At 32.3% G+C, this 26,864-nt stretch overlaps 4 protein-coding genes across 8 annotated transcripts; 1 reads left to right on the plus strand and 3 right to left on the minus strand.

Annotated features, from left to right (window-relative positions):
• Positions 1–1,341: 1,341 nt before the first annotated feature.
• On the plus strand, positions 1,342–6,688 carry LOC108773659 (SET and MYND domain-containing protein 4). Its single transcript, XM_018539532.1, has 7 exons — positions 1,342–1,651; positions 3,522–4,065; positions 4,650–4,969; positions 5,221–5,429; positions 5,540–5,664; positions 5,742–5,951; positions 6,226–6,688. Exons 1-7 carry the CDS (start codon positions 1,342–1,344, stop codon positions 6,545–6,547), a joined length of 2,040 nt encoding a protein of 679 aa, XP_018395034.1. The 3' UTR covers positions 6,548–6,688.
• An 822-nt stretch (positions 6,689–7,510) lies between these two features.
• On the minus strand, positions 7,511–17,642 carry LOC108773701 (RNA-binding protein 1). 3 transcript variants are annotated; one of them, XM_018539607.1, is made up of 5 exons: positions 17,568–17,642; positions 14,901–15,117; positions 13,719–13,811; positions 8,284–8,370; positions 7,940–7,998 (listed from the first exon to the last, which is right to left on the minus strand). In XM_018539607.1, exons 2-5 carry the CDS (start codon positions 15,107–15,109, stop codon positions 7,995–7,997), a joined length of 393 nt encoding a protein of 130 aa, XP_018395109.1. In that variant the 5' UTR covers positions 15,110–15,117; positions 17,568–17,642; the 3' UTR covers positions 7,940–7,994. The 3 variants fall into 3 exon arrangements, 2 of the variants coding, with proteins under 2 accessions (XP_018395108.1, XP_018395109.1); XR_001940702.1 differs by lacking the exon at positions 7,940–7,998 and adding an exon at positions 9,434–10,636 and having other exon boundaries at positions 8,293–8,370; XM_018539606.1 differs by having other exon boundaries at positions 7,511–8,370.
• A 1,505-nt stretch (positions 17,643–19,147) lies between these two features.
• Positions 19,148–20,566, minus strand: MED18 (mediator complex subunit 18). 3 transcript variants are annotated; one of them, XM_018539569.1, is made up of 3 exons: positions 20,425–20,566; positions 19,846–20,066; positions 19,148–19,733 (listed from the first exon to the last, which is right to left on the minus strand). In XM_018539569.1, exons 2-3 carry the CDS (start codon positions 20,049–20,051, stop codon positions 19,274–19,276), a joined length of 666 nt encoding a protein of 221 aa, XP_018395071.1. In that variant the 5' UTR covers positions 20,052–20,066; positions 20,425–20,566; the 3' UTR covers positions 19,148–19,273. The 3 variants fall into 3 exon arrangements, with proteins under 3 accessions (XP_018395071.1, XP_018395072.1, XP_018395070.1); XM_018539570.1 differs by having other exon boundaries at positions 19,148–19,730; positions 19,846–20,111; XM_018539568.1 differs by having other exon boundaries at positions 19,846–20,111.
• A 1,949-nt stretch (positions 20,567–22,515) lies between these two features.
• Positions 22,516–25,816, minus strand: Usp30 (ubiquitin specific protease 30). The gene is made up of 6 exons (XM_018539541.1): positions 25,460–25,816; positions 24,596–24,751; positions 24,207–24,370; positions 23,695–24,111; positions 23,111–23,449; positions 22,516–22,967 (listed from the first exon to the last, which is right to left on the minus strand). The coding sequence occupies exons 1-6, from the start codon at positions 25,557–25,559 to the stop codon at positions 22,716–22,718; spliced, it is 1,428 nt and encodes a 475-aa protein (XP_018395043.1). The 5' UTR covers positions 25,560–25,816; the 3' UTR covers positions 22,516–22,715.
• Positions 25,817–26,864: the final 1,048 nt, after the last annotated feature.

Below are 26,864 nucleotides of genomic sequence, written 5' to 3' on the forward strand. Positions count from 1 at the left end.
AAAATTGCAAAATATCATCTTAATATTGATATTTTGATAATATTATTATTAAATATTATTGCGGAGTAAGAAATGTATATGATATTATCGCACAATAATGACATCAAATCGATATCTCTCCTCAAAGATTCCTTTTTTCTCCTTAAGAAATTAATAGGTACTTAAAAGTATTCGTCTAGAACGTGCAAAGACAGATTTTTTCAATTATTATTATCAGTGTAATATCATTGTGAGACATAACTCGAGATCATTTTATTAATCAACTCTCGTCTCGTATGAATCCTACATCCGCTATTTTTGTACATCGTTAATCTGAGTTTTGTATATATTGTTAACTTAAGATAGCTGGCGTAGCGAAAATGTAATGTAGTCTGCGTTTAAATAGTTTACAGTTTATCCGTACACGTTTAACCGATACGGAAAAAAGACGGCATTAACAAATATATATACTCTTTATCGTCAGTACTTGTATTTGCGTTTTTATTTCTGCAGATTCTCGCCCTACTTCTCGAAATAATAACAATATTTATTAATTAATAATATTGAGAGAATATTTATTAATATTTATATAATTTTATAGTTTAAAAGATGCATATAACTTTGGAGATTTAACAGCAAGTGTGATTTCTAGTTTTAATCTGGACATTAGTGAAGTTACTTTGTCGCTTGTGAGGAAGGCAAAACATACCGTCTTGTCGCGGCACAAGCATCGTGCGTTGAATCGGAAGTATCTCAAAATAGTATATGCTGAAATAGACGCGCCCAGTTTTCGCTTGTTGCACGCCACTAGAGGCTAGTAACTTCGAAACATCGCTCGGGATCATGGAGTGCGTTCTGTAATTAGTGATTCTAATTAATTTCACATTATTTCGTGACACATTATCTTTGTCGAGAAATTAATTCGAGAATTAATCGTGAGAATTTAATAAAAGATTCGACGGGAAAAAATATAAGTGTATATTAATAAAAAAATATATATATCATATATATACTTAATAATAATTAAAATGATTCTGGATTTTTAATTAATATTGGAAGAAATACTATGTATTAATTTAATTTATTTGAATATTAGAAAATGTGTGTTTCAATTAATAATTCTAATTGATTTTTGTTAAATGTGATTCTACATATTTAATATGTATAAACTATAAATAAATAAATATTAAATCTGTAATTAATACTTCTCTTCTTAATTCGATAAAAAATATATATTAACAAAATTATTATTTAAAATCATTCAAATCTAATATTATGTCCAACGCATCTAATTTTTAATTATTATTATCACGTATTAATAATAAAAAATTACTTAAAATATTACAAACATCTTAAAATATCATGTTGGGAAATGAGCCAGAACCGGAAATTGGTGGATTTTTCCGTTCAAATTTATTGGCGGTGAGAAAAGCAATTTACCAACAAGATTTCAAGAAATTTTCCGCTCTCAAATCGGATGCTGAGAGGGTGGCTTTTGTTTTAAGTTATTCCGAAGCATATAAATTGCCTTTGGAGGTGGAGAAGCCTACGGCTAAGGATCGTGACAGTGCTATTCGATTGAAAGACATAGGAAACAAATTTTTTGGTCGCGGCGAATTCACGAAGGCCTTGGAAACGTATTCGAATGCAGCTCTTTTAGCGCCATCAACAGGTAGACTTGTGTAACACTTATTATGTTTACTTAGCACATATAATTACGTTTACGTAATTTCATACCTGCGATTAATATTTTTAATTAATGCAACATTATATAACATAATAATTCAATAAAAAAATAAAATAATTTTCCGGATTATAATGTGCCTGTACTATTAAAAAACTTCAATGTCATCGTTTCTTTGTATTTCGATAATTCATTTGAAAATCTTTATCGCGATTATCCTGGCGTTAGTTGATCAAGCGACGCGGTAGCGTCGCGACGCCAAGTGCATAAAATAAAAATGTAACCGTTTAACTGCTTGACATGATCGCTTGACTTGATTGATGCGTGTATATGTTCATGTCGCTGTCAAATTCACGACGCTACCACTAGCTTTATCTCGAGTTTTTTCACATCTTCAAACTTTAGATTAAAATTACTCAGAATTTAAAAGCCCAATCAAAAATCTAAAAACACTTTTATTACATAATGTCATCGGTATCTTTCGATTGCGACCATTCCGAATAAAATTGGTGCAGCCGATACCGAGATCTAGACACCGAGTCCCGATAATTATTTTAGAAATAGAATCTGCATTTATTTTTAGAGGATTTAAATTTCCTACGTTATTATCACGTTTTCAAAATTAACAAAAAGCGGTAAAATCTCTTAAAAAAATTTTTTTTTAAAAAAAGGAAAATACATACGCCAAGTGCATAAAAAAGATATTGAACTGCTTGATCAAAAACAGATATGAGATAAATATAATTAGCCAAGTGTATTCTTCATTACGCCAGTCACATAAGACAGACCGAAAGTGACTATAATTGTCAACTGGATTATAGTGAAGAAAAAACTTGGCGTACCCGGGTCGCATTAATTGTAAACAGTATGCAGTGAAAACATTATTTCAACATAGTATTTGCATTATAAATTAAAATAACAGACATATGTATATAGATATAATATCATATATACGTATAACATAGTGATATAATTTGTGAGACATGAAAATATATTCACAAATAATAGATGTGATGTAAATTATGGATAAATATAATGTTTAGATATATATTTTAGAAACATTATAAATAACAACTTTTTATGTTCAATAAGCAATTATTAACATCTTTTCTTTGTTGAATTGTTTTTTTCGCATATATAGTGTATACTGCAGAATATTGCGATAGAACCAAGATTCTAAAATATTGCGACCCGGGCACGCCAAGTTTTTTCTTTACTATAATCCAGTTGACAATTATAGTCACTTTCGGTCTGTCTTATGTGACTGGCGTAATGAAGAATACACTTGGTCAATTATATTTATCTCATATCTGTTTTTGATCAAGAAGTTCAATATATTTTTATGCACTTGGCGTATGTTTTTTCTTTTTTTTAAAAAAGGTTTTTTTTAAGAGATTTCATCGCTTTTTGTAAATTTTGAAAACGTGATAATAATGTAGGAAATTTAAATCCTCTAAAAATAAATGCAGATTCTATTTCTAAAATAGTTATCGGGACTCGGTGTCTAGATCTCGGTATTGGCTGCACCAATTTTATTCGGACTGGTCGCAATCGAAGGATACCGATGACATTATATAATAAAAGTGTTTTTAGATTTTTGATTGGGCTTTTAAATTCTGAGTAATTTTAATTTAAAGTTTGAAAATGTGAAAAAACTCGAGATAAAGCTAGTGGTAGCGTCGTGAATTTGACAGCGACATGAACATATACACGCATCAATCAAGTCAAGCGATCATGTCAAGCAGTTAAATTAGCAGTTATTATTATTACTATTATTATTACTATTATTATTATTATTATTATTATTCATTCTCATGATTATCGATCCTAAAAATATAAAATATTTGAATATGTTTAGAATTAAGTATCATTTTGGCGAATCGCTCGGCCACATTGTATCACCTGGAGCGTCATGAGTATGCGTTGGAGGATATTGAGGAGGCCTCACTACTCGGTTACTCGAAGGATCTTTTATATAAACTTGAAGAGCGACGAGCCAGATGTTTATTGGGTTTGAAAAGGCACGATGAGGCGGTCGAGGCATTTAGGCGGGCTCTCCAGGCTCTAGATGACGCCAGGATACCCTTGGAACGTAGGCAGAAGTTCGAGGCGGACATCAGGATGATGCTCGTGGTGATGGATAAAGGCAAACGACTCAATGAAGCCGCTACGAAGAATCTTCTGCGAGTTCATAGCAAGCAAAAGTCCAACGCGCGTTTGGAGGACAGACTTATCCCCAAGAGAGACAGAAATCCCGTATATCCTGCTTGTAGTAGAGCGGTAGAAATTAAAGATGATAAAGGTGACATAGGTAGACACGCCGTGGCGACCAGGAAGATAACACCTGGCGAAATCGTGATCGTCGAACGACCGCATTGTGCGTTTCTACTGGCAGAGACCAGGTAAATCGTAGCATCATGCTCGATTGTATTTTTGGAAATCTACTTTTATTACGTTATTCCTCTTCACAATACGGAATTCTTCATCCGCAATCTGAGTTTTCAAACTTCAGTGCAGTTTTTTATATTGCTTCGGACTGTAAACAAATTTTACATACTCATGAAAACTTTAACGAGTTTTTACCGTTTACAGAAGATAGATTGTATTTTACTTAATTTTTACAGTTTTAAATTTATCTGGCTACTAAAATTCACAATAAAAGAATTAAGTATGCTTTTTAAGTCTAATTGTCGGCAGAGAGTTATTAAAACACTTTTATTAACACTATTGTTACTGGTAACTTTGCTGAAGTATAATTTCCGATTTAAGTCCTGCAGAATCGAAGATTTATGAATTCAAGATTTCATAGCCATCGTCAAGAATACAGTTAATCTCGCTTACAAATCGGTTACTAACCTTTTTTTTATTTCGTTATATTATCTTTGCTCCATCTTGTTTTATTCTTTCTTTTCCCTCTGTTTATCGCAAATCGCGGTTGCGCGAAATTATGTCACGACTAAAATGTACGTGACATTCGACTTTCAAGGCTCGCACATTGCCACCTGTGCTTCATGAGGATATTCGTACCAACGCCGGCGGCTTGTTGCAACTGCGTCGCGTACTGCAGCCGCCGCTGCAGAGATGCGGATGCTCCAGTGCACTCGAAGGAGTGCAAATTGTTACCGGCCCTATGGTACTCGAAAGCCTCAGTCACGTGTTTCTTGGCCCTAAGAGCGATCACGCAGAGACCTTTTGAAGAAGTTATAATGCTGCAGGAACAGTTTAAGAATCCTGGAAATGCGTTGAAATTTTCTGCGGTGCATCCATATCGAGGAGACGATTACATGGGTGCCTTCTACAACTTAGGTAACTAAACAAATATAAACAATGAATATAAAAAATCAAATTTTGATTAAATAATACAAGCATGCATATCTAATCTTATGGTTTTACATGAGAATGTCGCTAAATTTTTATTTTCTTTGATTAATAAAATCATCAAAAACTTTTACTTTGAACTTTTTTTTTTATTATCTTTTCTTTCTTATTAATAAACCTAAATTTCTAAATTATTTTCTTTTTTCAATATGCCAATATTTTATGTTTTATGTCAATAGTTACTCACGAAGACAAGAGGTTGCCTGAGGATATTTTTCATAGGGCCTACATGACGACCTGGTTATTCAGATTATTAAGATCCAGCAACTACTTGCCGGAAAATGTGAAAACGACTGATTCAGCGAACAGTAAATTGTCAGACGAGGAATTGTTTATCGCAGGATTGCTATTACACAACTTACAGTCATTGCAATTCAACACGCATGAAGTAAAGACGATACATAGCGTAACATTACAATTCGCTCGATTTTCCATAATGCTTTGAAAACGTGTATTATTGTATTTGTTCTTGCCATTACTGCATTACTCCTTTTCTAGATTTCAGAACTGGTAAGACCAAAAGGACAGAAGACGCTTGCTAAAGCCAAAAGCGTGTTTATAGGCGGTGGTGTTTATCCTACGGTTGCAATGCTGAATCATTCGTGCAATCCTGGCGTAGTTCGGTAAATAATAAACACTTTATTCTCACTATTGTTAAATTATTAACTAGATTATTTTAATTAAAAAATTTTTAATTGAGGTATTTCATCGGCACTACCATGATTGTTCGCGCTATTCGTACAATCAACGTAGGTGAAGAGATTTCTGAAAACTATGGTCCTATCTTCACAACCACACCCGAGAGTGAGCGAAAAAGAAAATTAAGGATGCAATATTGGTTTGATTGTAATTGCGAGGCGTGCTCGGGACATTGGCCGCTTCTAGACGAATTGGATCCAACAGTGCTCAGGTACATTATTTTATGGTTGTGCGAAATAATTACTAATTAATAAGGTTGTAATGAAAATACCGACTTGCATCAACTGTTAATATATTATACTTATTTTTTTTCATAGTAATTATCTTGTACAATTGAATAAAAAATTATTAACATGTATAAATATAAAAAAATTTTTAAGTAATATACAAATGATATTTTTTAATACAAAAAAAAATTAAACACCTAAATCATCTACTCTTGCTAAAAGCACATTATTTTACCTCGTATCGCTTAATTTTTCCAGATTTAAATGTGAGACCGGACCGTCCTGTGGTAACGTATTATTGGTCAAAAGTGACACGAATGAGTTCATGATCGGATGTGCGAAGTGTGGTAAGAGCACTAACATCCTGAAAGGCTTGAAAGCTCTACAGGATACGGACGAACTTTTCAGAGTCGCGTCGATGAATCTCGAAGAAGGACAAAACGAACACGCATTGAAAGCATATCTGGAAATTTTGAAACTACTGGACGAGACTCTAGTATTGCCTATCAAAGATTATCACACCTGCCAGCAGGGGATTAGACTGTGTGCTCTTGCCTTAGGCAACACAGCTTATATCTAAATCTCATTTTAGAACTAAAAAATTTAATTTGCATAGAATCTTTCTATTGCAAAATAAAAAGGTGCATTTTTCCGCAGTTAAGCGTAATAAATTCGAGTAATCTTAAGTTACTGTTTTAACTCTTTCATCAGAATGTTTACAAAGAAGAACCTTATCAAAGATAAAAAAATATAAAATGATTTTCCTTTAAAATCTTTCCTTAAAAAGAAATTAAACTTGTATCAATAATTTTTTTGGGTAAAGGAAAAATACATGCACGCATCATATACATTCACATACCATATGCATATTACATTTATTTGTACTTATTTAATTTTTGTAATATTCGTTGTTTCTTAATCTTACCGATATGATGAAAGAAGATAGTCGTGCAAATTTCTCGTTATGTTTGCAATGCACAAAGAAAATAATTTTTCTGAAAATTTCACACATTTATTTATTATTATTCACATTTCGGTTTTGTCAAATTCAAGTACAAAGTAAACACAATTTTTTGCTTTCTTCTCATCTTTCCTAATTCAAATATAGATATCATCTAATCACATCAATTCATTTTATGTTAGAAATGTAATGTAGTGGAAAATATCTAATTAATATATCTATTAATAACTATTAATAGTTATTAATAATTAGTTATTACATTAAGAAACACAATTTTGCAACTCCAGTGTAAATAAGTTTCCAACGTATTTTTTATATATATTAAATCCGTTGGCAAAAATTGGCTATTTAGTTGAGGTTTCATGTGGCTTGCATTTTTTACACTCAGCATTTGTTGTATTTTTTTTCCAATGTCCAAATATATTTATTTCATTTTAATTGTAAAAATTATTAGATTTCAAGCAATTTCAAACGTGACGAAATCTTTGATGATAAACTTTTGCAAACGGATTCATGTGAATATCAAAATGTGACTATTCACATTCATATGTAGCAAAGAAAAAAATATCAAATTTTGTTCCAGTGTATTTACAAACATTTTTAAATTCTTTTTGTAATATTTTACTTTTTTTTATTTTAAGTAGCTTATCTTGACAAGATTAATTAACATGTAGGCACATGATTAGCCACCTGTAGTTATATAATGTGCTAATATACTGTGCATAATATATTATATGTGTATACGCATACATATAGTCATAAAACTCCGACACTGTAACTTACAAACTAAATACGTGATTCGCGAAATCGATCAAAATGTCTGTTGGTGTACTTATCGTCGCAGTTTTATAATTGTTTGTAATTTCAAATGCAAGTGTGTAGTATGCATGTGTGATTAATAATCCATTTTTATTATGTACATACAAAAATTTCTCATTTTATCTTTTTTTTTCTGTCTTCTCTCCAGCACATAAAGTCGATCCGCTTTTTCTCTCTCTTTTTCTCTTTCTCTTTCTTTCTCTCTTTCTATCTCTCTACTTCTCTTTCTCTCTTGAACTTTTAGCATCTAACTGCAATTAGATAAAGAATACAAAGCTTAGACAAAAGAGTGTATCGTGGTGTAAACAAATTTTTCTCTTTTTTGTCGCTATCGCAAAAGAGGATGTCTCTTTCGCGATGAATTCTATGGCGCGCAAACGCGGAATTTTTGTCGTGTCATAATGGAGAGGATTTTTTTTAATCTGTCTAGTCATACCAAATGCGTGAAGTGTCTTCGTTGTATGTCTTTATTGTTTTTTTAAATTTTTAATAAAAATTTTTCTGTTTTTTTCTTTTAATTAGCAATATATTAATACCGTCTGTCACGGGAATCCGAACGTGAGCGGCGATCTCGGCTGCGGCTCCGGGTCAATGATCTTCTGCGAGGACTGCGTGATCTGGATCTAAAAAATTAAAGGCGGTTTGACATCATTTTCACTTTGATATAGTAAACGAGATTATTAGAACGCATTACGTTTCACTCCATTACAAAATTTACAAATATTGTAATTATTTATATCATATCTATCTTAAATTACCAATTAATGTTATTTGTAAAAAAAAATATTAATTATTACGATAAACAAACAATTACTTAGTACAATTAAGTGCTAAAATAATATTTGTTAATTTAGTTATTATTTTTAAATAATTTTTGATTGCAACTATAATTATATTACTCTTTTAAAAAATCATTTAATTATTAACAGACATTATATATAAATTTATATCTCTTAATTTTTTATTTTTAAATTTTAAATTACTAAAATAAATGTAGATTACTAAAATTTAATGTTCTTACAGTAATCATTTATTAATTTTTAAATATTTGTGTTATTTGTTTTTACTTTTCAATGATCACTTATTTATCATTTTACAAGAAAATATTTATAAAAAAATATTATGACGTCAAATTCGGTTCAAAATAGAGTGAAGCGGGGCGATGGAACACAGATATAAAAAATCATCGCACAAGACAACTGTAAGAGAATTAGAATTATCTAGTTCCTATTTTACCTAAAGTGATGTATCAAAATTATATAGTTAGACACGATTAATAATGAATTAATACAAAATGATGTCTCACCAATCGAATGCGAAAACAAAAAAGTAGAGGATTAATTTTAGTAGTAAAATCATTAAATTTTATCAATAAATGTTATACCTCGATGTACATCAATTTTGTCTATATCATATTTTGGCTGGGAGTTCTCTGATTCGATTAAACATCCATTATTCGTTTATAAAATTTTGATAAAAAACAATTTCATTTTCTTAAACAATTGTCTTTTAGATTCTTTTTATATAGTCTCGATAAAACGCATTAATTGTTTACAGAATCAGACAGAACTCCTCACCGAAAAGATCACAAATTTGAAATAAGAATTGTAACAAAGTAAAATAGAGATATTTATAAAATGAAAAATAGAGATAGAGTTAAAAAATCTTTGAAAATCGGTGAAATACCAATGTGAACATGTACAGGTGGTTGGTGGGTGGTGGTGGGATGGTGTGTAGTAGGTGATCATTTCGCTTATTTTGCGTGATCATTTCGTTCGAGGAGTCGAAGGTCGAGAAGATCTCTCGGCGGCAACTCTCACGCGCTCAGATGTTGTTGCGGATAACACACGTTCCTAAGTGATGTCGACGAGTAGTGGCAGTAGCAGTAGTGGTAGAAGTAGCAGTAGCAGTAATACTAGTAGTAGTGGCAGAATAGAAACGTCGGTCTCGAAACGACGAACAGTCGGGAAGACAGTCGATCGTAGTCAAATGAAGAGACGCGCCGGTGGATTACAGAATTACTGTATGACGATTTCTTTTATTATTTTTTAATAATTTGCATCGCGATTGGTGATGGTCACAAACTGGTGGTGGTTGCCAGTTGTGGGTAATATTTTTTCTTACGGTGGCAAATTTTGTTTTTGACGATTGATTCGATGTGTGCCGCCGTCCCCCTAAAGCTGAGACGAAGAGTTGAAGAAGGCGGATCACAAGATCCGGTTGATTGGTCGATTGGTGGTTGGTGGTTGGTGGTGGTGGTTGGTGGTTGGTGGAAGAGTAGTAGTAGTAGTAGTAGTAATGGTGATCGAAGGGGAGAGTTCCGTAGTGGAGCGACGGACAATTTTTTTTCGGTTCAAGACGGTTTTTTGCGGTGCACGATGACGGATGGGGGAGAGGGACAGCAACGGAAAAAAAGCAATGTTTTTGGCTCTTTTTTCTTTTTTTTCTGAAGGTGGCAGTCTCGGGCATTGGCGATACTCTGGCAGCGGTGACGGCGCACGGAAACTGTTGTTTTCGGTTGTTGCGCCATTGTGTGCTGTGTGCACATCGCAACACCACAATGCACAACATCGACGGGCGACGTGACGTGACGTGACGTGACGTGACAGACGTACGGACGGCTTCCTATATACTCGGTGACTTGGTGGTGACTGATGGTGACTTGGTTGGGAAGTTAGTGGGCAGGCAGGCATATTTTTTGTTCAGTTTTGTTCGATTGACGATTGCGAGACTGACGATTTGTTTTTTTTTATACGCGTAATAATACGCTTTTTTCACGGCGGCTGTAGAAGTAGTAGTAGCAGTAGTGGTAGTAGTAGTAGTAGTAGAAGTAGTGGTAGTAGTAGTGGCGGGGAGACGAGCAGAGCTAGGAGCTGACGCTGGTAGAATCTGCAAACGTCAGTTTTAGCAATATAATCATCAACGTTATCATACTCCTGGCCACTATCGCGTATTCTTACGTTTCAATTTCTTTTTTTCTTTCGCGAACTTTCGTCATTTGGGGAGCAAAAAAATTTCCGAATATCGAGAACGAAATTTACAATTGCACGCGCGCTCGCTTCTCATAGTTTTCATCGAACGATTCTCGCATTCTCGATTATCCTAGACTGCCCACTCGAATACGTACGAGAAAAAAAAAGAAAAAAAAAGAGAAGGGAGGACCTCTCTGTGCTCCGTGCTGATCGATTCGAATATCTAGATATGTGATGGATATATATCGCTTCCGTACGCACCACGTTTTCGTCGCGACGCATCAAGCATATATATATATATATATTTTTTTTTTATTAAAATGAATTGATAAACACTAAGATTTTCACACACAGATTCACTTCCGTACGCTTGAATCATCTGCGTGCTTCATCCATGCCACGGTGCGTGTGCGATGAGAAGTGATGAAAGCAGTGTTCGTCGCAACTTCTTTCAAAAGTTTCAACAAACAACAAAAATATATTTATACCTGAGAAATTAAGATATTAAACATTCTCAACAGAATACGAATAATGAATTTTCTGATTTCTCTGATCTTAGATTAATAAGAATTTATTCAAATTAACGATCATTGATCTGAAATATATTGCCATTAATATTAGAAACAAATCTATTTTTGTAATATATTTTAATAATATTTTGTCTAGATAAAATTACTAAAAAGATGCAAACTTTATAAACTTCTTTTATAATTTGCTATTTTTTTTAGACACCGAGAAGATCTCCCATTTTGAAGTAAAAAGTAAAATCGATAATGGCAAGAATACGAAAATTTACATGCGAAATTCCGAAGTGCAATTTTGCTGTTTCCGTATATCACGCATTTTTCGAATTCACTGAGCCTCTTTTATATCACATTATTTCTATTTAATTCCTTCTCATTTTCGTCTACCATCGAAGTTCGTTCAGTCTTATCCTCCCACTTTTAATTCGATTGCCGATCAAGTATCATGTTTTTTTTTCTTTTTTTTACTGTCGCTCGAGCACCCACGATTTACTGAAATCGTGTAATCGACTACTCTCTAAAACGTTCTTAGTTTTCCAATTACAAGTTTCGACCGCTTATAAAGACAACGATGACAAAACAAATAGCGAAATCGATTTCTAAGTGAAAATTTTATTGAGTCAAATGCAAATTCCTATTTTTTTTGTTTGTTAAATTTGTCGATTAATTCGATTCCGTCATCGTTCTCCGTCCTTAAATGCCTCTAGTGAGTAGGGTGACTATTATCTCGTGATAAATAATAATGCGTGCAATATGTATACTGTGCTGCAAGCAACAGTGTATACCTACTTATCACTACCCCGTTTTGCCAAGATTCTGAAAATAAAATTCTGAAAATTTTTGCAAAGCAAAAAAAAAAGTCAAACACAGATAAAAAAAGAGAGAATTTATTACCTGGAATATCGGCTTATCGACGCTCTCCGCGGACTTCTCGACCAGGATCTACAAAAGATTAAGAATAACTAATGTATGTCTGACAAGAGTGTGTTGCCAATAATAGCCTCACGCTTTGAGAGATTTTCATTTGTCTTAGCACCTGAAAATTGCGGTTGACCGCAAAATGGGACAGAGAAAAAGAAGCGAGTCAGATTTATGTATTATTAAAGAGAAGATAGAGAGCTAAGAGGAGCAGGAAAGTCTTACCTCGGGTAACGACCAAGGGATTTCCTACGGGGGCTGCGCGACCTGGACCTACAAATTTGTTAAAAAAAAAAAAGATATATCGTACGTGAATCCGATTGCTTGCTAAAGCATGTAGACGAGAGCGTTACAATGAGAAAAGAGAAATATAGAGTAAAAGATATGAATGGTGATACCCAAGACAATCGAGTACTAATTGTGTGTGTATATATGTATATATAAGATAAAAAAAGATTATAAGAAATCTTTAAAAAGTGATTTAATATATAACGGCATAATATATGTTTCATACATGTAACATATATATAAGCAAATGGAGAAAAATTGCTGATGATTTATTTTATTCAACTTTTATTTCACCACTAAAATGATTGAAATAATTTTGTTAGAAATTTAAACTTAGATTATTAAAAAAATATTTTATTATTATATGTGTATCTTTCATTTCTTTAAAAATGAATATGACTCATAACGTTGTCTTTAAAATTTGTGTGTATTGATTTAATTTATTATATATATATATACATAATCATTAATATTTAAACTCTTTAAATTGCGTTAAAAAAAAGCTAATATCTAATATGATAATTGAAAACGATTAATATTAATTGTTTGATTTTAATTTTTAAGTAGAGTAACGAAACAGTTAGAAATAAGACTTATTCCTCACACAATCTTTTGCCTTAGTTTATAGGAATTCAAACTTATATATATGTACAATAATGCAATATTTTCCTGTCCACGCGAACATGCAGTGTGGATTTAGCCGCTCTCTGGCTAATCCTCGGAATTAACCTTTCACCATATTCATGCAGACTTAATATCTATAGTAGTATAATCTCTACAAGAGGCATTGTGCAATCGAAATTTAAACAATCGGCAATCTCAAACTGCGAACTCACGATCGTGAACGAGGAGGAGGAGGATTAGCCAGTTACACGGCAACAAAGAAAAAAAACACGATGTATAAAATATATATAAACTAGATATGCAAACTAGATGTAATATATATGTATATTGTGTATATGTGTGTACACACACATATACACACACACACACACACACATACACCGATATTCTTACAGAGACTTAAGAAAGGAAAAATATCGATTCTCGCGATGATGATGTGCACGAAAAAGTATTCACTGGGATGAAACATAAGACTCGTGCATTGTTCATTTTGGTGATAAGAGCGCACTCTTGCTCTGAGAACAAGAGATCTCTTCTACACCATGAATACCTACGTTGGCGAGGAACGCTTAGCCGCGTCACAGTTCTAACGGTCGTTTTCGCTGTAAAGTGCGCGGTTGCTGCAAATACTTTGTAACCTCTTACCTAGAATAACGAGGACCAGGTCTGCGACCGCCACCACCACGGCGACTTCTCCCAGAGGACATCTCAACTCTTACTCTGGTGCCACAACATCGTCTGAAAGATGTTAAAAAGTATATCACTCGATATATCCTCAACTATGATATTAATTTTTTTTTCTCCTTTTGGACAAAAACCAAAGATCATTAATTTGAAAGATAATTATAGATAAGTAATTGATACACAATGATCACATTGTAAATAATCTTAATTTCTAAATAATAAAAAATTGAACAATTTATTTTTCCATATTATTTATAAATTTGCTTATATATGCTTTTTTTTAATAATAATGAGTTAAAAACTCATGCACAGAAAAGGTCTTATTTGTTTCATACGATTGCCACCTTTTAATTATATATTTTGTTCGATAACCCTTTTACCCAAGATCTCATTATTTTGTCGATTCCTAGATTTTATTCCCATCAAAATTGATACTTATCTCGTTACGCTAAAAACAAAAAGAGGAAGGAGTTTCTATTAAAGAGAAGTAGAAATTTAAAGTGTTTTTCTTTAAGTTGCGCTTCAAAAAAATCATCAAATCTCAGAGTGGTTAGATAGATTTGCTCCTTCCGTCTAAAATTCGTTTAATAAACCGAAGTTTATAGTAGTGATAGTGGCAACCGTCGATTAGGTTATCATATATTTTTTACTTAATATTCTTCTTTGCTACAATCATATTTTTTGTTTATATGTTTAAAAATGTATTATACATATTTTTTAACAAAGTGAAAAAAATTACAGATTTTTCTATATTTAAATATAAAAAGTTTAATAATCGATTTAGAACTTGGATTAAAAATTATGTCAATAATTAAAAATGTTTTACAAAAATAATTAAGATAAAATGAGAACCTTCATTTACACTACAAAATTGTAATGATAATATAAATATTGACCTAATAAATGTGTCATATATATATATATATATGCGCGCGCGCGCGTGTGTGTGTGTGTGTTTGTGTAACATTTATTTTTATATAAAAAGTAAAAATTTCCAATTTTAGACATTTTTCGCAGAAACTATGTACATCCTTGAAAATTAATACGATCTATAACGTAATCTTCAGAACATGTTGAAATTATTATCATGGTACATAAAGATAAATTGTATATAATATGAGAATTCTTAATTCTCAAACTTACGTTCCATCCAATCCTCTTACAGCGTCTTCAGCGTCCCGCGGGTCTTCAAACTCCACAAATGCAAAGCCAGGAGGATTTCGGGCTACCCATACATTTCTTAATGGACCATACTTACTGAATGCGCTTTCAATCTCATGTTTGCTAGCGCTACTGCCTAAATTACCAACATAAACCTTGCAAGATAGATCCCATTCACGATATCGAGACATTTTTCAACCTGAAAACAAACATATTATAAATAACACAGTCTTAAAAATTTATTCGATATTTGGAATATATATACTATATTGGAAATCTCAATTCGAATAATGTAGTGAGCAGGGTTCCCACAAAAAATGAATTTTGAAATTCCCTGACTTTTCCAGGTTTTCCAGATGAGAATAAAGAATTTTCTCTGACCAGTATAAAATATTGATTGTCGGACCTGATGTAAATCAGATTTATTGAGGTTTTTAAAAACAGAGAGGGACATTATGTGAATAGAAATAATTTAATTATAGTAAGGTCAAATGAGTGACATGTTGGGTAATTGTGATTCGGATAATCAAGGTTCTATGTATGTAAATTTTAACGTTTAGAAAGAGGAGTAATAGGAAAATTAGCCTATATTACTAGACACTACTTTTAGAAAATCTAAAAGACAAAGTATAACAAAATCTTATATAAATTCAAAAGAAATAAATAAGTATTGAAAAAAATGCAATTATAACAGAAAAGTTTAAAATTCCAGATTCTTTTATACTTTTTCTGATATTGCCCGATTTCCCTGACCAATTTTAAATTCCCTTTTCCCGGTTTTCCAACAATCAAACTAATAGTTCTTCTGTCCAATAAATATGTTTACATATAGTAAATATACCTACTAAGAAAGACCATTCATATTAAAAAATGAACGAAATCTAATTAAATATTTATTATTTAGTAAACTTCTTTATCAGTATATATATTATGCGTTTTACGCTATAAAAAAGATTTTATGCTTTCATTTTTAAAGCTACGACACTTTGCCAGTATTTAATATATTTTATATTCTAAGATTTGATACAATACAAATATAATAAATGTAGGAAATGAAATCCAATTTGTGTATTCTTAAAAAAAAAATAAATGTGTATAAATTCTCAATAAATGAATAAAAAGCAAAATAAGTTTGAATTACCTATAAATCAAGACAAGATTTACAATCAGTTGCACTATTATCATCGAGCCTGGAATCTACTCTTCAATATGTTCATTATAATTATAACTACATTTTTAGAAGTGTGTTCCGTTTGCGCATGATGCGCATAATACATCAATTGTCCTTATTTAACATATGATAAGCAACAAGAATAAACGATACATTATACGCATCATGCGTGAAATAGAACGCATCCTAAGTAACGTATTAAATATATAAATTATAACGATCAATCAAAATATATAATTTAATGATACTCAAAATAATAAGTAATTATCTTTATTAGAAGTTATATAAATATTCATGCTATCATCAATTGCAACAATAATTTAGCCTTGAAAAATTCTAAAAAGAAATTTTGAAAACAATTGTCAGCCAATTAAAAGTCAGAGTTTCAAAATTTAGGTTTATTTTTATCAATGGCTGCGTTCAGCAGAGAAAGCAGCTTTGCAACTGTTGTAAAATTCTTTAATATGATTGGTCTTGCCCTTATTTCCTCATTAGATCTAAATGTATAAGCCATGGCTACGTTCAGCAGACTCAACAGTTGAGTGAGCGCTCTCTGTTATTAGTGTATTCTTTTAGATCATCCAATCAAATTTTAAATCTAGAAGAATACACTAATAACAGAGAGCGCTCACTCAACTGTTGAGTCTGCTGAACGTAGCCATTCATATTCAAGAATTTTACACAACAGTTGCAAAGCTGCTTTTTCTGCTCAACGCAGCCATTGTGGATTACCTTCAATTTTGGAATATTTTGTCTTTTTCTAATTCTTAAAACTTAGAAAAAAAGGACAGAGTCAGTGAACCTAAATCAAAATTAAAAGCTTGCTTTTGCTACTAAACTAGTATACACTTTGAAACTTAAAGTGAAAGTGTTTTTTAACTAAACTTCTCGTTGTTCATTTTTTTTGTTTTTCTCTCCAATGTGAAAAAAGGAAGATAAATCATGCAAGAATTTCAACTAAAAAATAACAGATCTATTGATTGGTACTTGGCGAAAGCGAGGACAATTTTAATGCAGTCCAGTGCAGGAACAAAGAACACTTTATCATCTACATTAGGCGAATTTTGGCGTCCCTCTGGTATAGCAACCAAAAGTAACCACAACTAAGGCTATCTTCGTTTTCAGGGATCAGAAGACAAAGATAGCCTCAACCACGGTTGCTTTTGGTTGCTATACCAGAGGCACGCCAAAAATCGCCTCCAAAATAAAAGATCGTCGTGTTATTTTTTCCTCGCCTTTCGATCTATCATAAAAATTGCGCGATATATCGCCAACCGCTTTTCACTCCGGTTTCCCGCCACCGAAAAAGCATTCGGTGGGTTTAGTTCGAACATTGCGTTGCAGCAAGGTTCTCTCCTCTATGTATTGCTGTTGCATGACCAGAATGTTGTGTTTTTGAGGCGGTGTCCTCAAATCATCAATCGAACGAAATCTCAATAGCACTCTGTATAACGAATTGATCCAAAATTTACACTTACCTAGAGAACGTTCAACCAGAACTGCTTACAAATCACTTTCGGCCAGACACGGCTCATGCACGTCAAGCACGCCACAACTTCACAAAGTAAAATGGCGTCAAACGTACGCAATTTACTCGAATCAACGTTATGTAGTTCTTTTCCTTGTCAATATCAATAGTGCTGCCACCGGCACCACCATATACTCCGTAGTTCAAGTGTAGGTTTAAAGCGATTTTTTCATGAAAATTGTTTTCTAATTGTTGACGTTTTTAAGTCAACGATCAATCTTAAATGTTATTCGATGACGAATTATTTTTCTAATTAGTTTATCAATCGATTTTAAGTGAAACAAAATTTTGCTAATTTTTTTAGATCGAATGTTGATGTCACATGCGATCCATACAACGGAAGTTGATTATAGAGAGAATTTTGTATTTTTTATTATTTCTACGTAATTAATGAATTCATATGAATAAATAATATTGATTAATAATAAAATAAATTTATTTAGCTGATATTTCGAGCTCTGAAGTTCTTTCAGAACTTAATAATAGCAAGAACCAGCATTTAATTCTTTAAGAGATTTAGATCTTTTTTTACAATGCTGCTGTTGTTTCGAGCTCTAAAATTCTTTTAGAACGTTCAACAAGCAAGTATGAGTAGCCGTATTAAAGATATAAGTCTTTCTGATAAGCGACTATTTGTTCAGAACATATTTACTCATACACTTATCTCTCGCAGGTGGACGTCATTGGGGTGCAGCCATGGTCCTTCTGGAAAATTCTTTTCGACCCAAAAAAGACCCTGTAGGAGTCAATGTCCATCACCATTGGAAAATGTCGAAGAGAAGCTGGGAAAAGCATGACGAGCATATTGGAATCTTTACTGCAGCCTTCTGTCATACTAATACGCCAAGAATACGAAGAAATACTGGTACACCAAAACGGTATATTCGTGAAGCACCAAATCCATTTGAATTTTTTTAACAAAAATGAATTTAAAGAAGATTTAGATTTTCCAAAAATTCTGTTATGTTTGGTATTTTACCATTAATGGAGGGAGGACTGGCAAAAATTAATAACCGTGGATTATATATTACCTACAGCTTCTGTCTTACAGTTATTGATCTGTTTAAGGTTCTATCCAACAGCAAGTTTTCAGGATAATTCATTATATATACAATATAATTATATATACAAATCAAAAAATTACAAATATAAAAATTTTACAGCTCGTTATGAGAGATGTGATACAAATTTCACAGTCTACTCTACAATATCAAGAATTATTTCACGAGTTTCTCGTTTTATTATTTATATTGTTACTGTTGATAAAAAGAATCTTTATATGGAATCATTTATTTCTAATTCAAGACTAATGAGAATACAGTGCAGTTACAGAGACGTAAGCTGTAATGTTAAAACTGTCATTATTTTATGAGAAAGATGACATTATTATTTCAAACGAGAAGGATATTATTTCAAATTAATTAAATGTTTTGAATCGCTTTGGAATCTTCTTTAATGTGTAAATATAAAGATTTTGATGTTTTATAATTATGCTATAATGTAATGAATTTATTTAACTCATAACCCTTTTTATCTTTTTTGTTTAATGTAAAAATTCTCTATTTTTTTAAAAAATTGCTATCGATAAACATATTTCGACGCACTACACGAGATGCCTTACATAAGAACGATCTTTGCGAGAAAACAATCTCATAATTAGTGAACTAATCTCTTATAATCTATCTTTTCCAATTGTACCAAAGGTCGTAACTGTTCCGCAAATATTCTCATGTCCTCTGCTATGGCATCCTGTCCACTAGGAGCTAATACACTGAGCTCAACCAGATAACTCTGCGAAATCATTTCCGGCACCCCTTCTGGTACCTTGCCTTGATTCACCTTGAAGATCTTTGATACAGTGATTTTCATTCGTCCTTTGCGAAACATGTAGCCACGAGTAACATATTCGAAATCCAGCTTGCAGCCCAACTCGGTGAGAAACTCCACTACTGTGTTACTAGTAGCAATGTCGATGCTACTGCGAACAATCGTGGGTCGAGATTTGTCGCCTAGTTCAGGTTGGCCAATATATCGTAACTGCCATGGCATGTCCGCGTTGCTTGCATCTAGAGTACGTCGCACTCGCAGTAGTAACGGTTGTTCTTGCGGAGTACTTCTGAAAACAAGTCAAACAAATAGTTGTAACTCTATATGTAAATCAACTTTAATTACATTTTTCAAAGAAATAAAACCCTCTAAAAATATAGAATTGGAATAGATGATATTACCTGCGGATGCTGAAACACATCTCATGGTCGTAGAAGCCCTCTGGTCCATGATCTACGTTGTCACATAAACCACGAAGTCTATGCAGCAATACTTCTACGGAGGAATCCAACACGGATCCCTGTAGTAGATACTCTTGATTGGGAATAATATTGGACTTGAGAGCAGCAGTTAAGCTGTCCATGGCAGTGCTGATCGGAGCGGTCATGTTGGCTTATATCCACTTTGACCAGGAGTAACAGAATCGTTTGTGATAATATAAATAAAACTAAAAAATTCCCGTTATAAATAGAAATTATTGATATATTACTTGACATCTCTCGAACTTTTATATATTGCTCTCATTTACTACAACAACGATGTAACTCAAAAATTATAATCTTTCAATTACTTGCAAAAAAAGACATTTCATTAAAAGAATAGCTTTTATTCCTTTACAATTAGTTACACTAAAATTACACTAAAATTACATTTCAAAATTCAGATTACAAAATTTTAATGATTCAAAACATTTAAATTGACTTTCTGGAAAACTTTGTTTTGTAAGTTGTAGCAAATAAGCAATATGATTTTTTACATACCTTTGTTTTTATATATTATCTATAGCGAGGAATTAAAGTAGTTGAATCCATTCACACCATATATAGTATTATATATATGATTCACACATTCTTTTCTCTCGGAGAGAGAAGGAAGTTTACTATACATTTCGTTCTTATATTACGCCTAACCTCAAAGTAAACTACTGTAAAGAATATTCAGTCTGCAGAGTGACGTACCGACGGGAGCGTAGCATCGCGACAGCGCCTCGAGGAGGCTCTTAGTGGAAACAAAGCGGACGGGAGTCGGTAAAAAAGTGGTCTCTTACACTACTAATTTGTGACTTATAAATGTTCTAATTAATAGAACGACACTTTTTTTTATTTTAGTAAATTTAAAACTAATCTGTTATAAAATTAATGTTGTAACTTGTAAAATAAGTTAGGTTAGATTGAGATTTGTGATGCCGGTTATACCGGTAATCGGGTGACGGTGATGCTAGAGAGAAACTTAATTGAAAGAGGTCAGAAACTACGTGGCTAAGCCATTTTCAAAAACAACGTGGCTCCATTCCTAATATATTTCCTAATCCTGTTGATAAAAATCATAGCATAGCATAGAGAATTCAGTCAAAAGTGGATGTAAAAGTATAACGTAGTTCCTATAAACATCCATGTTACCGGAAAAATTTTTATATGAGCGATTTCGACGGTAACAGGAAAAAGACCAACAGCCTCTCTAGTTTTTTTTGTTGCAGGGTTAAATCATGTGCTAAATATTGTTTAAAAAAATATAATTTAAATTATAATTTATATCATATGATTTTTCTCTTTTCCTTTTTCTAAAAAATTCTAATTGAAATCTGTAAGTTGTTTTTTCAATTCGTCATTATAAATATATAACAACTAGTAATTCGTAAATTTTGAGCATAAACCTACACGCATTTAAGAGTTTTCATTATTAATTTGTAACTTTACATTTGTTTTTAAATTAATTGCTTATTATTTTATAAGTACAATTTCTTTCATACGATCTTTCCCATAGCCATCATTTATTTATTCTAAATATTTAATTTTCATAAAGAATATAATTTCTATTTTGTACTCAGAATGCGCTTTAATAAATTTTTTTAAATCTTACTTTGAAATTTTACAATATACGTCATGTAAATTATGTATTAAATACGCGCCAACACCATAAAATCGCATTCTGAATACACACAAGTTTCTCTATCTTTTCAAGAGAGAGAAACGAACGCTCTCAAATTCCAAAGAAGGCTGAAATGATGAAATCTTTTCACGCGTAGTAAGTTAACAAATAATAAAAATTAAATTGGAGAGGAAAAATTATTTATAGTTTTTTCAATAAGATATTCTGCGTTCTAAATTTTATTCCACTTTAATAAGTTTTTATAAGATTTTAAATTACAGTTTACGTACCTATAATATTACTAAAGTAAATTAATTCTGATAATTCGCACATTCCTTTATGCTAATTAGAGAAAGGAAATTCTTTGATATATACAAATTAACAAATTCGCAGTCTCTCTTCTCACACATAATAATAGTAATATTTTTAACAATTGCACTATATATGTAAGAGCTCAAAGAGCCTCAGATACGAACGTAATAAAAAATACGATTCATTTCGTTTATCTCCTAATAAATTTAATTCGACAAATTTGTTATTGGCACGATTTTAGTCCTTGTTAAAACAAAGATATAATAATGAATTGATCAAATGATCTATAAAAATTAACAGTCTTCCCTGGTAGAAATCTACTATCACTATGTGTTATAGAAGCAAGAAATTTTTGTTTCACGAAACTTACTATTCTGCAGTAGATTTGTCAACATCTAATAATGGTAATTATTAACGCATTCGTCGCGAATGAAATATTACAATATTTTAGATTATATATTCGATACATTTCACAGCTGCTATAAAATACTACCTAGAGACGCACGTTTCCTAGTCGTATATTGTAACAAAATTGAATTTTTAGTTTCATATTTAATCTATCGAGCCTTCTTATATTATTTCCTTATAACAAAGTATTATCGCGCAACATCGAACGATATTAAACTTATTATGGAAAATTCGACAGTCTCTTAGATTTCGCAAATCTTCTCTGTTCTTTCTAGCTGTGTTTTCTACAATTTGTTTTTAATTCCATGCGATTCTATCTTTCCATATGATTTCCGTTGTATACGTAATTGCTTCAAATGCCAAAAGCGTAAGAGAAAACATGGCTAAAAAGAGCGGTCCGATTATCAATCGACGCGTCATTTCGTAATTCCTATAGATTGCCTATCACTTCGAAAATTTATTCCTAGCTAGGATAAACGCTATTGATGCGCTCGTAGAAGAGTAGGTACGGACTGGCAAGCAGCACCTGCGTCAATGACACGCTCTCGACAATGACGTCGGATGTATACAGCCATTGATCCGCTTTATTTCCGCGTCTGAAGCAAACGAAATGGCCGGAGTCCACTGGGCCGCGGTGCTCGATTACCGCGCATAATCGATACTTGTGTTTACCCTGTATCGTTATGAAACTGTTACCAAGAAACTTTGCATCACCCTATAAATAAAGAGATTCTAGTAAATTAATTAAACTGTGCCTGGTCAATTATAAGTTTAGATTGAGAGTTGTAGGATTGTGAATTAAATATTTCTGAGAATTCCTTATTTGATAAATTTATTATGAGTCTTTTTATAAATCACCTGCGCGCTTCTCTTTTTTGTCTCCGTATAAGTGTACGGATCTAGCACCAGAAATTCAGGGAATGTGATCTGATCATCCCTTTTAATTGGCATGCCTGAAGAACTCCACGTGGTCCTCGGAATATGTAAGCATAAACACTTGGGCAGTTTGCCGAGGGTGAGAGTCTTGATAGCGGTGCAACGTGATGAGCATCCATCGCATTGCACATCGCGCACAATTTCGCTGTCTACGAAACGTGACAATAACCATTCCAAAGAGTGATGCTGTGGTACAAATGATGAAGTGAGCGGCGGTAATGGTAATGATAAAGTCTCAAGCTTATCGTAACGTACTGAAGACTGAAAAAAGAAATGAAGATTAAGATTAAAATTTAGCATTATACTAAAGATAGGGTTTAACATTAGTAAGATTAGAGTTCAAGATTATTAGGCTTATAAATTATTTTGATAGGAAGCAAGAAAAAGAGAATATTATTATTGATAAGTATTTAGATATGTACAAATGAATTAATACAATACTATTTGAATAATTGAAAAAAAAAGAATCACGAACGAAGAAATTTAGATAGTTTTCGTAACGATACCTTCCAGAAACAGTTACTGCACTGAACTTGGCTAGTAATGAGGCCTGAGAACGGATGCGTCTCCACTGATATTGAAGGAATGTTAGTAAATGACATGGCGGCGCATAAAGACTTCCATGATCCAAAAAGGCTCGTACAATCGCCGTTGCCTTGAATATTTCGCGATAGCAACTCAGAGGATCTAGCGAGGATCATACCAGGCTTGCATGTGCTCGGAGACCTACTGGATATGGACGGGTTTGAGGTCATCATCTGATTGTTGCAGTTTTTGTCGAAGCCCTTTGGATTATCGGAGTTATTCTCCACTGACGCTATGTCATTACAAGAGGCGCTTCTGAGATTCAGAGTATCACCTGTCCCTCTTACATCTGGATTGATAATCGGGCTTGGTGGTAGTGCATCAGACAAACAACCTTTCTGAAATCATGAATAAACTTTCCAATTAATTACAAAAGTTATCCTTTTTCGCAATCGAAAATTTCTGTTGAACACAATAATGGCATATTGCATACCCTACTAGCAGGTTGCATTTCAGCATCTAATGCACTGAGAACCACGTGGAACAGTTCGTGAGCATCTTGATAACCAGGTCCGAAATTCCACAATGAACCAACGGAAGAGATGATTTCAACAGGTGTAACATTGCCGTACAAGTCATCCGCAAAACCATTAATTTCTACCAAATATGATCAGTACAATATAAGATATAAAAACATGAATATAGAAAATTAAAAAATTTTTAAAAACACTGTGAATTTTAACACTGATTAAAGATCTTGTTAAGCAATAAGAAAAAGTAACAAAAACTTAGGAGAAATTAACTTGACATTTAGAGACTTAAAAGTTGCAATTTCAAATCCACAATTAAACTACTCAAGATAAGATCAGATCATAGCCATACTTTTGAGGACAGAAAGCAGTGTGTCAGCAAAGTTCCTATCCTTTTTTTCTTGCTGTTTTTGAAGCCAGAAAATGAAAAAGGGACAAGCAGCCAATGCTTGTAAAAGAGAATTCAGGAAACATGTATATCCCAAATTGTTAATCCCAATAACTCGACCTAGAAGCAAACAGTAAAATAAAGTCACAAACCAGAGAATTTGTTTCATATTAATTCTCTAAAGCTAATGTCAAAATTTGTAACATAATTATTGACGTGAGTCTGTAAGACTCATTTAATTTATGTTCATTAAAAGGTATTAATTAATTTCAAGGGGAACCAAAATAATATAACTCATATTAAAAAGAATAAATATCAAAGTTACCAAATATACTTCATAACAGTGATCCAAATTTGTAAATGTAATATTAAGAAAATTGAAACGTTCGATATTTTTGATAAAGAGATTCATAATTGAATGGATTCAATAGATACATCACCAACTCCAAATGATTAAGTATATAATATCTCTTGTGATTAATATAAAACAAAATTCAAAATTTTAATTAAAAAAAAAAAATGTAGAGAAATATAAAAGAAAATAATAAGCATAAAAACTAAAATCATAGTAATTGTGCTTTAACAATTAATTTGTAACAGAATTAAACTTAACAAAACTATTCTAAAGAAATTATGTACTTGATTTTTTATATAATACAATAAAAATATATTTGTATATATGTATTTTTTTTCCAATGGTACAAGATATCAAAAACGGCTATAATTTTATTTCTTTAGAATTTCATTATACAAAAATAAAACACAAAAATAAAAGGGTAAAAGGACGTAGTCTTCATAAACGTTTGATGAACATAGCCCGGACGTCACCTTTTTTCCTGGGCTTGGGTGATGGGCCCCATAAGACGAAGAGGCCAACGGCGATGGCAAAGCCTACGCCGGCAAACATTGCTATCTTCTCCACGTCCATCGCGAACCAAATCGATCAGGACTTTCCACCAATAATCTCTACGACGGAACGCTTTAACTTAGGTTCCGGCTAATGTAACTCGTCCTTGACTTTCGTTCGGGCATAATTTCGCGACGATTAAGCCTTCCCCAAGGCGCACCGTAAACGACGAAACTCACGTGGATGACAGATCAAGTTTTAGTGAGAAATCACCGAGAATACCTCTTCCCTTTTCCACACGAATCGCGAATCGGTCGAATGCGCGAATCGCTCGACTCGACGACACGAGCGATTTGCAGGTTATAGTTGAACGACGAGCGCAGCGCGATGCGCGATGATAAACCATGAACCGGATAACCAAATAAACAGAACGAAAACATCGATGAATTTGAAACGATAAACTGCGGTGAATGTAGTTCAATCAGAGGATGAGACAATAAGATAAATAAAAAACGAAGTTTTCTTTCATTATTGATTGGTTGCAATTCCATTAATTTTTTTAACTATTTCTTGTATTTATCGCATAAAGTTACTATAACTTCAAATCTTTTGTCTTCGGAGTACAATACGAGTAAAACCCTCTAAAATTTCCTCAATAAGGAATCTTTCTAAAGTTTTTTTCGAAATAATAACTATAATTCTTAATATTATTATAATTGATTGATGCGATTGTAATTTGATTTATAATGTGTCACTATAGTAGTATAAAAAAGAACATTAAAAAAACACTACTGATTTCTACAGCCCCTCCTAAAACATTTTTTTCACTACCATTTTTCGTCACGCCACTGATTATTATCAATATACTATATACAATATTATAATAAGATATTATATTTAATAATTAAGACAATCCGAGTCAGAATTTAATATATATTATAGACATCATGAAAAATAATATGAATTTGTTATAGGGATAACAAAAGGCATAAATAAAAATAAGTCATCTACAATTTTATCAATTGTTTAATAATGTCTATATAAAGAGCTTCCAATTTAACTATTTGATTATTTATTTTCAGAAAATTCTACAAATATAAAATTTGAGATAAACACAGATATAAAAAATTAATATACTGTAGATACACACATATATATAGAATGTACGTTTTTGAAGTTTCATTTAATAATCAAATACGGTTAAATTATAGTCCTTAAATGATATTGTTTTTCGAGATGTAATATTAATCAGTCGTAAATCCATTACTTGCGAAAAGTTATATGTGGTATTTCCTGAAGAAATTGACCGTTCGCCATTTAATAAGGCATAAATTCGTAATCTATTATCGATTACTTCTGTTATATGATGATATGATGTCTGCAAAA

Source organism: Cyphomyrmex costatus, unplaced genomic scaffold, assembly GCF_001594065.2.
Source record: "Cyphomyrmex costatus isolate MS0001 unplaced genomic scaffold, Ccosl1.0 scaffold216, whole genome shotgun sequence".
Classification (NCBI taxonomy): Eukaryota; Metazoa; Arthropoda; class Insecta; order Hymenoptera; family Formicidae; genus Cyphomyrmex; species Cyphomyrmex costatus.